This window comes from Solea senegalensis, linkage group LG2 (assembly GCF_019176455.1).
Source record: "Solea senegalensis isolate Sse05_10M linkage group LG2, IFAPA_SoseM_1, whole genome shotgun sequence".
Lineage (NCBI taxonomy): Eukaryota > Metazoa > Chordata > Actinopteri > Pleuronectiformes > Soleidae > Solea > Solea senegalensis.
Window position 1 is genome coordinate 31,616,141 of NC_058022.1, and position 13,908 is coordinate 31,630,048.

General features: G+C 40.8%; 1 protein-coding gene across 1 annotated transcript in view; it reads left to right on the plus strand.

Moving 5' to 3' along the window:
• Positions 1–13,908, plus strand: part of LOC122765406 (receptor tyrosine-protein kinase erbB-4-like) — a 253,999-nt gene that overhangs the window by 169,316 nt on the left and 70,775 nt on the right. Inside the window, exons 5-9 of the mRNA XM_044019642.1 lie at positions 3,258–3,392; positions 6,192–6,257; positions 9,208–9,326; positions 9,931–10,072; positions 11,288–11,401. Of these exons, the coding sequence (XP_043875577.1) occupies positions 3,258–3,392; positions 6,192–6,257; positions 9,208–9,326; positions 9,931–10,072; positions 11,288–11,401 (576 nt within the window). The remainder of the gene's footprint in view (positions 1–3,257; positions 3,393–6,191; positions 6,258–9,207; positions 9,327–9,930; positions 10,073–11,287; positions 11,402–13,908) is intronic.

A 13,908-nucleotide genomic window follows, 5' to 3' on the forward strand; every position in this document is an offset into this window, starting at 1 on the left:
GGGTAAAAAAATGTTTGGCCTGAATCAAAAAAATAAAAATAAATCCCACACCAGAAACTTAGCAGTGAATGATGAGGACACGTGAATGAAGACAGGTGAATTGGCACTAATTAAGGAGAAAGTTAAAGCAGCATTTTGTCAGCATTTTTAATTTGTAAAGGTTTGCCTTTAATTAAAAACAGTTAATGTGAGATTTGTGTCCTTTTTGCACAAAGAAAGAACCCCAGCCTTGCTAAAAAGTTCATTTTTTTACTTTAACTGCGTACATTTTTAGACCAGTACTTTTACTTGAGTAGAATATTTCACCACTCTGCATTTACCCCATATATTTCAAATCTGAAACTCTGTGAAAAGTGCAGTGCTTCTGTTGCCACTGCCTGTATTGATGCACAATAAATCACTTCCTGTGTGCGGTGTGGGGGGCGTCACCGGTTTAAAAGTTACGTACTACAGCTTTAAATGTCAGATTAAATCACAATTTGAGGACACCCAGACTATAATCTTCTCGTGACTTGATCCCATCACCCATATCAACTCTAAATAGAGTTAGGTCAAATCGTGGACATCTCATTTCTTGAGTGTTGTTAAATGGCACCAAAACATGCTGGTAATGCACTCCATGTACTATTTGAATAAAGCACAGCCTGTCCACTTTTTTTTTTTTTTTTTTCTCTTAACCCACCGTCCATGAATGTAAAATGCCCTCTTGATAAATCGTCTATTGTGAAGGGAACATGATTACATGAAGCCACGGCTGCAGGCCATTCAGCGTGCAGATAGAGTGCTGTGTCACCTCTAAGAGGGCTTTGAATGAATGCCCCCGTCTCGACCAAGGCCCACTTCCTTAATCAGTGTGTCGGATGGTAATGATTAGCTTCCTGTGTGTGCTTCTGTGTGGCTGCTGAACTGTCCACATAACTCATTCACTGTTAATAATCTGCCTGGGGAGATATTACCCTTTTTTCTTTTCTTTTTTTTACCTTCAGCTAATCCCACTCCTAATCCGAAGCACATTGTTCCATTTTATTATTATTTTAATACCAAATTTCATTTATTGTGACAAGTGCTTTCAAGGAATCAGGCAGTACTTTACTTTCAAGGAGAAGGGGGACGGAAGGTGAATTGTATCTAAATCCCTCATCTGGGTTAAACATTGCGGTCGTCTCGCGTGTTAGAGGAAATTAGACGCCACTGTGTTGTTTCTCTCCTGCCTTAGGTCACGGCTTGGGAGGGAGAGGATTACTGCAGCATCCTGTCATTCTGTGTCCATATCCAAAACCTGGATTAGTAACAGGGAATAAGATTAGTGTTTGTTACCTAGCTCTGTTCGCAGGCATCTGTTGAAGACACTGGTGCATATTTTTAATATTAATTAAATCCAGTGGAGCTTGCTTTATCTCTGGTGTTACTTTGCAGCAGGTCAAGAGATTTGTTTTTTTTATGTGTATGATAAAGGGCCTTAATATATAGAAAACATTGGGACAAAGTGCAACATTTAAATGCAAATACGCCCCCTTTCAATCCTCACAATGACCCTTGATACATTCATTGGGTCACCCATATTTTTCCCACTTAAGATGCGTCTGTGTTTGTTTAATTTGCATTCTATTACAGAGTCGTAATCAATTTGACAAGTTTTTTTTTTTTTATTTATTAGATATTTTTTCAGGTCTTTTACTCATAAAACTTGACCGAAACACATTAAGTAGTGTACGGCTTTTATTAACTTTGAAGGAAGTGACTTTGACATCAACGTTTTGTCAGTTTTATTTAATTTTTTTTTTTATTCCCGATGTTCTCTGTTGTTGAGAATTCAAAACTCCAGAATTCATTAAACCAGACTGAGCCTTTAACATTTTTATGAGGACATTTTGACCAGGTCAGGTCAATGGAGGCTAACATTTTTGACGACCATATTTTTAAAGTAGGATGAAGTCAGCTAGTAATAATTGTTTTTTTGTTTAGTTAAAAGACGAGGGACTTATAATTGTTTGTGCGTATGAAACGTCTGTGTTTGAAAAGTAGAATGAGGTATAACCATATGTAACAAACCAAAATGCAAAATCATATTTAACAGAACTTCAACATTAAAATATTCACATCAACTGTTTTTAACAGGAAGTGGTAAAAAGTCGAGCTCTGTTTCACAAGTTAACCCTTTAACATCTAAGCCTCAGTGTGTCCAGCTGGACCTTTTTGCTTATTTTAACCACAACAAGGCCAGCAAATGTCCTGTGAGTACGTTCTTTTGTAAAATTTTTGCCAAAAAATGGAAAACTATGCACAAGTGTTCTTCCCACTCTCTCCTCTCTGGTGACAAAGACGCTGATTCGCCAGCTTCCTGCAACAGCACGAGCAAAATTAGCATAATAACCACATGTTAGCTTTGACGTGCAACTTCTCAACTTTCAGAAACCGCTGGAATGTTTCAGATATCACGACCTGTCGCTTAATTTACCGTAAATTAAACAAAGCGTGTTTGTAATATGCTCTGTGTTAAAGCGTTAAATGCTAACTTTGGTCCACAATGGACAGTCCTTAGCATAGCTAGCAACAAAGCTAGGGGTAGCCTCAGACTTTGACAAAGCTAGGGGTAGCCTCAGACTTTGACATGGTATAATAGATAGTAATAGAACAAACGGCATTAAAATGCATATAAGCCCTTTATTTTTCTTCCTTTACTCACATTGAAACTTAACACCAGTCCTCATTTACAAAATTGCTGCATTCATGAAGACAATTAAAATCCCTCTCTGAGGATTTAAATAAAGCTCTGTATCTGCACCAGTTTACTATTACAGTTTTAATTAACTCAACAAGTATCTGGTGTCTTCCGCTGACATTCCAACTCATTAATTTGGTCTAATTTTCAAGCTAAATAAAATAACTTAATAGCGGATGCATAATTAGGAAAGCAAAGAGGCGTGCAGTTTTCAAAAACAGAGCTGTTGTTCTTAGAGCGTGAAATCGATGTTCTTTTTTTTTTTTCTTTCTGTGAAGTACCTGTGTATGAAACGCGATTGTCTTTCGACATGTTATTGAATTACTGCATGCATTTGTCAGTAGCCTTCATCGTCATACTCAGATGCACTTCCCAGAGCGCGACGTGCATCATAATACGTTGAGACACAGCAACGATGGGAGTTAACCTTGAAGTATTGATTTTCTGCCATCGTGTACATGTACTATATATCCCCGCCTACCGTATGTGCTCATTCATCTCTCTCTTTTTTTTTCTCCCCCCCTTTCTTGTGCAGAGATACTGAATGGGGGTGTTTATGTTGACCAGAATAAATTCCTTTGCCACGCGGACACCATCCACTGGCGAGACATCATCAGGAACCCCCAGGCTGAGCTGCTGGTGGTGCCGTCCAACAACAGCAACTTGGGATGTGAGTATCGGACAAAGACTGTGTATGAAAATGGACGTAGCCTTCTGTTTTGAGAAGTGAAGTCAAAGAGGCTTGAAATAGGTTTTCCACACTTTTTAGACCCACTCGTAGGGGGACGGGACCTCATTCCCAGAATGTAAACAGTGTCCGCCATCTTTGCTAACAGTTACGCTAACAGGACCAAAGAAAAGAATGAAGAGATTTCTCAACTCAGGGGAAACTGAGGTTGGGAAGCACAATTTTTCAAAAAATACTACCCCTATTCTAATAATACAAAGCAAAAGGCAAATCGGTGAAGTATTGCTTTAAGGAAGTAGAATGAAAGTAGCATTTATCCAGAGCTACTACTTCTTCTTTGGTTTAGAAAGTCTACATTTTCCTGAGGAGTTAATGGTCTCAATTGTTCATTTCTCCTTCAATAGACCATTATTTCAATTGTTGTGAATTATATTTCCATTTCGAGGATTTAGATGATAAAGCACATCGCATATCAGTGGAAACCAGTGTGATTGACAGCTACTTGTAGTGTGACGTCTGTAAATGTCCAGGTTTCAAAAACATGGTGCGCAAATCCTGCTGTTGGTGCAGAGGACAGAAATGAAAGTGTCGCAAAAATAAATAAATACAAGAAATGTGACACAGCAGTGAAAAATATTATTTTATTGACACGCCAAGAAGACGACGTGATGTTAATGGGGAGTTTCCACATGTTTACCATTCAGACTTTAGTCCTAAAAGGTCTGAATCAAGACAGTGACATAAAACACTTGTTATAACTTACTGAACATTCATCACCTTTAATAATTCTGTCAAGATGACTATCCACACCTGGTGGCAATCTTATTGGTAGCCATTATGCATATACAGTAGATGGATCAACACTAACACTAACACCAGCAGCAGCAGCACTTGAGCTCTACCCACTTTTGTATTCATTCTCTTTGCCTGGTGGTCATTAGGAAGCAAAATCACATATTATTAGATCAGCGCGTAAACCTCTGTATTGCAGTGGTTTGGTTGTGGCTCTGCAGCGAGGCCCCTGTCTGCTGTGCTCTTTTTAAATCCCAGTGAATCTGACAGCTGGTTTGACGCTGCCCTCCGATGTCCTCTCGCACGCACACGCTCACACACACGATCCGTCCTCCCTTCTCCTCTCGTGGTCCCTGCAGTCCCTCAGCTTTGGACAATAACAGGCATCACTATCCGGCGGACACTCCGTGTCAGAGGAACTGGCTGTTAAAGATGAACTTTCTCAATCCTTTTCACACATTTCTTGCTCATTTAACGGGGGATGCGGGAGGGGGGGGAGAGCAGAGAGCTGTCTCACATTATGTCAGGGTGAACAACAGTAACAGCCCAGGCACTAAAAGACATCAGCGCTGGTGTGGATGTGGAAAGTTTCTCTCATGAAAGTGACCTTTCGTGACGGAGCTTCAGGACATCAGCCGTGATGCAAATACATGGCCCGAAATTGTGACTCATATGGTGGTGCGTTTTTGACGCAATTAAGTGAATTCATTATAAGCACCAGAAAAAATAGAAATGGGTGAAAGAAAGTTTACTTTCCACCACTTTACGACGTCTGTCAGAGAGTCTGAAGATTTCACAAAGGTTCTGTTTGTCTATGAGATGTCTCTATGAGACATAGACCCTTTTGCCTATTTTGATATTTTTGTTGAATGTCAGATCAACAATATGCATAAATGTGTACCAGCTGGAATCAAGCTTCACAAATTCTGCTGTTAAGAAAACAATCATTCTGGTTTGCAACGGCCTTACTTTTGTTTTGTGTTTTAAGCAGCACTCTAATCTTACACACCTAAGTATTGTCGTAGTATAGTGTGTAACTTTTACATATAATATCATTCAAACCACTGAGTTCAAATGAGTTCACCTCCACAGGTTTCTCAGTATAGCAGTGTTTGGATCTAATGTTGCCTGGCAACATTTCCACACTGCACACAGGCAGCAACACGGAGTTTGACTAAAAACACAAAGAGGCGTCTGTGAAGCTTCGGATGTGAATTCTGCTGCTCAAAGAAAACCCAGTCGTTCAGCAGTTGGACGGCATGAACGCTGCTTTGCTGCCGTATACGCGCAAACGCTCCCTCGGTCGGGTCCGATACTTCCACTTACGTATAATGATGTGTTACATCGTTTCTGAAACAGAGGCAGAACAACAACAACAAAAAAAATCAACATCGGCTTTAAATCATACATACATTTTATTTAATTAAAAAAGTTCCACTCTGTCGCAAGTAAACACTTCAAAGTACAACACGTGTAAAACCCTGCCATTATGTTGAGTGGATGGCACTGTCTGTCAGAGGAGGAAGAGGAGGAAGACGAAAAGCAACAAAGAACGCAGGAGGTGGGCCTAAAAATGACAAGAGAGCGTGTGGGAGTGGAGGTTGCCAAACAGGGGGCCCCTTTGCCAAGCTGGAGTTAGTATTTAACATTAACAGCCCCACTGTGGGAGTGGTGGAAGGGACACGGTGCCAATCTGCTGTGCTGTCCCACTTACTCTGTAATTAACCCGTAGTCAATTAAGCCCGGATGATGATGGAGGACTGGCACATGAGGGCTGTGGGTTTTCTGTCAGGCCTGACGGAAGGAGGAGTAGAGGCCTGTCGTTTATTTACACCTCGCCACAGTAACTGGGTCCAAAGGAGAGTCGACACATCTGTCACTGTCACTGTTCTGGGGGAAGTTTTAAGGGTGTGTGTGTCTGATTTCACAGCTGAATCAGAAGTTTGTTAAAGAGTTGTGAATTACAGCGTGCGTTTGTGCTTTCTGCAGGCAGACGATGTCATCGCACGTGTAACGGACGCTGCTGGGGCCATCAGGAGGACCAGTGTCAAACCTGTGAGTAATCGCACACACACACACACACACACACACACACACAGGTTTGTGCCGATATTGTTGACCTACATGGACAGCCTAAACAATGCCTAACAATAACCACAATTAGATCCTTTTTCTTTACATCACCAGTTCTGCAGAAATTAGGTTCTTCCTTATTATGTTCCCTGTGAAGTAAAATACCCGTCAGCGGAAGATTAGCGACCACAAAGTGAAGTGTTTACAATTCTTAACCTTCATTTGAAAGTAGATATTACAACAGCATTTCAAACTACATCCACGGGCCTTGAAACCATATTAGTTTTGCACTTGGGAAGTCGTTTGAAAGTCACTCTATCAATAATCAATAAAACAGTCTGTTTTCTGCATGACTTATTGTTTGATAATGTTGACAAAAGTCCCATCTCACATTGTTGATAAAGTTTATAAAACCACGGATTATCATCTAAAGTTAATGCTCCTCCTTATTAATCAGATCAACATTTAATTTAATCTCTCCTTCATTGGGTCATACTGCAACCTCGCAAGCAAATATCCAAAAACAGAGGGATTACGATTTCCCTTTGTTTTACTTCAGCTACCTAAAAGGAATATTGAGTAAAAAAATCACTTTTTTTCATGATATTACTGAAGTAAAAGTCTAAAAGTTTATGACATGTACTGTACTTAAGTATCAAAAGTTTTCTGATATAAGATGAACTTAGAAGAAAAAGTATTTATTTAGGAAATGTAGCAGAGGTAAAGTAAAAAATATTGGAAATATAAATAACAAAGTAAAGTACATTACAGCACTGGTTTTCAGTCTTTATGCTAAGATAGACTTGGATTCCAAAATGTAAGCGTTTTATATAAAACTATCTTTCTCTCTCTCTCTCAGAGATATAGAGAGAATAAGTGTATTTCACAAAATTAAAAACAGTTCTTCCTCACAGACACCGAGAGGGAAACTCTCTGGAACAGGATTTGGGTGACAGTGAAATCCAGGCAAATGAAATTCAGTCGTACGGCGAAAGAAAATTTATAATACAACACAGTCTGCTTGAAAGTAAACCTATAATCTGCTATAATCTGTTTTAGCCCAGGATTATTATTCACATTTTTTGCCTTGTGGTAACTCAGGTGCACATCTGTTTCTCACATCAGTCAGTCAAAAGCAAAAATATAGATATTTGTTGAAGCAAATGGATAAATCCGAACATGAAGGGGTTTCTTTGCGTGTGTGTGTGTTTTAAGAGGAGATGAACAGAATCACAGATGGATGGAATAACGTGAAGTTAATATTTGTGCACTTCTGCTGCGGCAGTAGAAACATCAGAAGAACTAAAGAAATGTTAGTTCTCAGTATAATTACAGGATGTTCTGCTCTTGTTGTAGAGACTGAGGGAGAGGGACTAACACAGACTTACAGACTACAAAGCCTTGTCTTTCTCCTTCTCTCTCTCTCTCTCTCTCTCTCTCTACACTGCATCATTATGTTCCCAACATGGCAGATAGTGAGCACAGCAGTTTTTAATGCTTTCACTTCAAGCTCCTGCTGACTCGCTGGCCTGGTGTTTCTCCTACTGTCCTAATAATATGTGGGAGGCTCCTCTTTAGCACAAGTGCTGGAGCAAGTTTGATGCAACCGCCACAAGCCACATCAAAGTGCTGGTAGCTACTGCACTAATAATACTGACTCATGCAATTCCAGTGTTTGCAGCATTAATACTGTTTTTCATCTCATTGCCTCATGCCCTCGTGATGTCCTCCAAACTAAGCATCCAAAAAACAAAAATCACCACTTTCATTCAATTTGATTGTTTTTGTTCAACTTGTTTCCTGGTCAAAAGTGGCGCAATCATACTTTCCAGATTAGGTGTCCACAGAGACTCTCGACTGTTCAGTAGCAAAAATGTGTTTATTTTTAAATGGAATGATATATATTTCACAACCAAAAAACAGATTTATGATCCAAAATAAATCTGTAAATCAAAACAACATACTGAAATAACTATTTATTATCACAAAAACAACTGTAACTTAATATGTAGTGGCGGGCCACATGAAATTGTTGATTCCATCCATTTTCTACCACTTTATCCTCCACAAAAGGGTCATGGGGAGTCTTAGCTGACAGTTTATTCATTTACTGCCATTTATTCAGTAGCAGTGATTCCTCGCTCTCATTGATTTTTGCCCACATTGAGCTTGTGACACCAACTGGAAGAAAATGATGACATTTATGTCACACGGCACACGGACCATGCAGACATAAGAAGTATGACCTTGACCTTATGACCTTAAAGGAATACTTCACAGATTTGCATTAGTAGAGTAGACGTAGTATATTTGAAGAAGTGTCCTTCCCGACCTCAGTTTCCCCTGAGTTGAGTTGAGTCCTGTTAGCTTAGCTGTCCGCCATCTTTGCTAACAGTTACGCTAACAGGACCAAATACTACCCCTATTCTAGTAATACAGAGCTAAATGCAAATCAGTGAAGTATTCCTTTAATAGCACCTGACGGACATAGGAAGTGAATGAGTACGACTATATTCCTATTCTATCCTAATCCTAGTCTTTCTTAAGCCTTTCTTTCCTGATCCAGTTGGCCCACTTGTCCAGAGACATTCATTGTATAAAGGTAAAATGTGGCAGATATAGCTTCCGACTTAGCTCACTGATGCTTGAGCACCTGGTGGCTGCGAGGTACATTCAAGGGCACCTCCAGAGCAATGGTTGAGAGAAGATGGTGCTCCGTGTTTATATCTGGGTAGTCAAGCCCGTAAAGTGATGGTCACAACACTGCTTGTCTGCTTCTTGGACTGAGCAAGTCTTTATAATTTGATCGCCACATTAGATGCTATTAGTGTGCAGCTAGAACGTGAGAGGAAAGTTGAGGGCGTTGCTATTGTCTCCTCCTGTAAGTGTGTGTCTGAAGCTTTAAAATTCACTCTTTTCACTTTCTGGGCAGTGACGAAGACGGTGTGTGCAGAGCAGTGTGACGGTCGATGCTTTGGGCCCTACGTCAGCGACTGCTGCCACCGCGAGTGTGCCGGCGGATGCTCGGGCCCCAAGGACACGGATTGCTTCGTACGTCAGATTGCACACACACACACACACACACAGAGAGAGACACGTCCAAAGAGCAGTCATTTATTTCAGCACCCTCTCTTCTACGTGTCCGTGCAACATCTGTTTGTCATCCTGCCCGCCACAAAACAATCCACTTTGTTTATGGACTGACAAATTGTTTGTCATTATGCAGAGCCATAAAAAAGTCCGCCGCGGTGGCTCGCTCTCGAAGAACAAATTGGTGATTCAGTGTTCCAATTAATACCAAACTCAAGTTCTTCCTGTTACACGGACGGCGCGCAAACAGGCAGAGATGATATTATAGTTGTAATTCACAGAAAAGGGAAGGTTCATTCAATCCAATTACCGCCACTGTGGACCTGTAGCAAGAGATGACAAAAAACACTTAAGGGGATTAGAGGCAAACATTTCACCATTTACATCATCGGCTGTGTATCCAATCTTTCTCCCATTTGGCAGTGGGAAATGCAGTCCACGCGTCTCAATCTGACATAAAAATGAAATGCTGCTCTAATAATCATTCACTCAACGTGAAAGAACCAAGACACTCGGCTCACCAATTAGTGTCATGTATCATGTTTTCTTCTTTTTTACGCCACAGGCCTGCACCAACTTCAACGACAGCGGCGCGTGCGTGACCCAGTGCCCTCAGCCGTTTGTGTACAACCCCATGTCTTTTCAGTTGGAGCACAACCCAAGAGCCAAGTACACCTACGGAGCCTTTTGTGTCAAGAAGTGTCCGCGTAAGTCTCGGACGTGCACAGATCACATGATCTTGAGAGTCGACTGGATTCAGAATCACTCAATAAAAAATAGGACTAGTTTTGGTTAGGTGTTTGAAAATGTTCATTTACATTGCTGGTATATGCGCACTATTGCGTGCACCTGTTCAACTGCTTGTCAGATATCTAATCAACCAATCACATGATGTCAACTCAGTCCATTTGCACATGAGCATCAGAAAGGAAAAGTTGAGCTGCTGGGATTTTTAAAGAAAATTGGTCTGAAAAATAGAAATCTATATCTCTCCGTCCGAGATCATAGAGAAGAAACGGTAACTCAAATAACCACTTGTTTCAACCAAGGTTTGACAAACCCTAGAGACATTTGGTGTCTTCTGTATCTAATAAAGTGGCCAGGTAGTACATGACAATAATAATGCTGCTATAATGCTGCAGTATTGTTAAGGTTAATGCCATTTTATTACCACAGGTCCTCATCCTTAAATACTAAAGAAGTTCCCCTAATTAAACATGTATTGTCGTCTTCAGATTACCTAAATGTGATCATCATTTGCAAAACTGGCATCATGTCCTATTGAGGAAAAACTAAAACTAGTGATTGAGACCATTAACTCCTCGTTTAAATGTTTACTGATGTCACAAATCAGGTAAGAAGTAGGCTCATTTTCCCATAGACTTCTATTCAGACAGAGCTCCTTTAGCAACTGGAGGTATCATCATCCTCAGTCATTATAGTGTTACTTCCTGCTTCCATACTCCTATAGTCTGTGGGTTTGAATCTCTCGGACAGACTCCAACAAACACAGAACATGCTACTAATGTAATATTAACCTGCGATAACATAGATGCTCATCATTAATTAATGTTCATTGTCTGCACAAGAAGAATTTATCCTCTCATTCATCCTGAAATGAGACTCCTGGTATTTAAATAAAGTCAAGAAAAATTATTTAGACGCAAACAAATCAAGAGTGTGCTTCAATAGGGATTGGGGTAGCCTAACTAATGCTCCATGTTCCAATTATTAACAAATGATCAATACCCAGTCACACCTTCCCTCTGCTGCCACCAAGTCATAGCATTATAGATAATTAGTTTTGACCGTTACACAAATGACGATCAATTTCTCCACATTAGAGGCGAGAGTGCGCCTCGTCTATGAAACGATGAAGTCGCGGCGTAAACGCTAACTCTCCGACCGTTCCGCTTTCACAGATAACTTTGTGGTGGACCACAGCTCCTGTGTCCGAGCTTGCCCCAGCAACAAGATGGAAGTGGAGGAGAACCGCATCAAGATGTGCATCCCCTGCACGGACATCTGCCCCAAAGGTAAAGCAATGCAATAAAGCACCGCTGTAATGACGTCAGATTTCTGCACTAATAATCCAGTTAAAAGGTCAGGAAAAACTTACTATTCCTGAGTTGTAAACAGCTCCAAACATTCAACTAAATCTTGAGTAAACACAACATGTAGATAAATGAGGACATTGATACAAATCGGTATTAAAACAAGAGCACTAACTATAAAATTAGGACAAAATACTATGAAAACATTTAAAGTAAACTGTGAGGCACATTCTCTGGTCTGTAAGTTTCATGGCAAGTTTAACAAAAAATGTGACACATTGAGTGATTTTTTTATTTTTTTTGCTGATATCACAAGCGCACTATTGATGAAAGCACAGCACAGTCTAACTTTATTAATCCCTGAGGCAATTTGTTTTAGGGCAACTAGCGAAGAGACATAAACCGGACGCTGACATGCCCTGACAAACATCCACAATAACACCGTACACAGTAGAGAGAGAGAGAGAGAGAGCTGCTGAAGGAAGTACATGTTGGCACAGAAAGTGTCTGCAGCAGTGAAAATTTGTCTCGGAGATGGGAGTGCAGTGTCGGACACGTTGAGCCCCAAACTTCAGTGCATTAAAATCAGCTTTCAAACCCCTCCCCCTCACATCCTGGCCCAATGCACTTCATTTTACTGTATGGAGAAGAGCTTACTCAGTTGAACCGTTTAAATCTAATAGCTTTAAGCTAACAGTGATGATACTGGATCAACAATAGCCCCCGGGAATGACTTGAAAAGCTTTAAAGGAAGTCTAATTTATGTTTAAACAGAGCCAGTTTAGCTGTATTTATATTCCACAGAGGTGCTCGTTCTACACTCGTTCATTCATGCTACATCATGGATGATGAAACCCTGTTCAGTCCTGGTAGTGACATCCATCAGGATTGATCCGGTCACATACAGATCGCAGGTCTGACCACAAAACCACATTCAGCATTAACACTATATAAACACTGATTATTCTAATGGTTAAAAAGCGCGTTTCATTTTACAGTAGCGCGAGTAGATCTTTGACACGCCATTGTTCTGCGCTCTTACCCGGTCTCTCTCTCTCTCTCTCTCTCTCTCTCTCTCTCACACACACATCACACACTCAGACCAGAGACACATCTGTGCAGTAAGACTCATTAAAAACATCATTTTGTTCTCGAGAACAGTCAGTGTGATATCCATCCATCCATCTTCTACTGCTTTATCCTCCACATGAGGGTCGCGGGGTCACACCCTGGACATCACAGAGTGTCCAATTTGCCTCATCCCCAAATCTGGTGATGTTTTCAGACTGTGGGAGGAAGAACATGCAAACTCCTTGCAGAAAGACCCTTGTTCCGACCGGGTTCCGACCGGGTCTCGATCCTGGGTCTTCTTGCTGCAGCTTCTTAGACATCTGAGGACCGATGTTAATCCCAGGTGTGAAAAGGGCAAAAATCCGACAAAAATCCGACAAAAGTTCGACAAAAATCCGACAAAAACCAACGTCACCATGCCGAGAAACTCGTAACATTCCTTCCCTTCACTATAAAGGATTCCTCACAAAGGTAACTGTCCCTGTGGATGGGGAAGACATGCAGGGAGGCTGTGTGCGCCCATTGATTGGCTAATCTCTTGATGATATCGTCACGCAGCAGGGAGGGGTTAATGAGGGATCGCCCGAGGAACTGTGGGAAATGATAACAAATTAACATTTCAGCTATGGAATTGGCTGGTATAAATCACTATCAAAAACTGGTTACACCACTTAATGCCAACCTTATTCATCATCTCTCCTCCTCCCCCCGTCAGGAAGACTTGGCTCGCACTAAGACTGCATGTGTAATTAATGCCGATGTAATGAATTCATTACAGAAAGGAATTGGCTCCAGTTCGGCCTGTGCTTTCACAGAGAAGGGCTGCGGCCTTGTCTATGCACCAAAGGCCATGGTGTATTTCCACTAAAGAGAGAAGAATTAATGGCTAATAGTAGCTTCACTTGATGAGGTCTATACAAGGGCACTTTGAGAATATTTAATACCATTTGTTCATATCTGAGACGCAGAAAACCGTTAATTGTGTTGATTAATGTGCTGATTTTGCCTTTTTCAGCTTGTGTGCCTTGTTTTTTTCCCTTTTAAATAGATTTTATTTAACCCGAGCCCGCTAATACAACATGGGTGACAGCACAAACAAGGCATATTATCACAAAACGTAAAGAAGGGGAAATGAACAAATACATTCAAATAAAAATCGGATTCCATTCAGCAGTTGACAACAACCGTGTTTGTTCAATAATTCATAAAAAGCTCATTTACAGCGAGAGATTAGTCTCACAACTGAAGTAGACCCACACAACCACGGGCACAATTCATTTACAGAAGCCCATTTTCATAAAGTTTCATAAAATAAATGTCTCTGCATAATATTGTGCAAAGATTCGGGGAGTCGGGGGAAATCTGGGAACTACTGCTGAATGTGCGTGAACATCAAGCCCTCTGGTCGTTTTCCATGA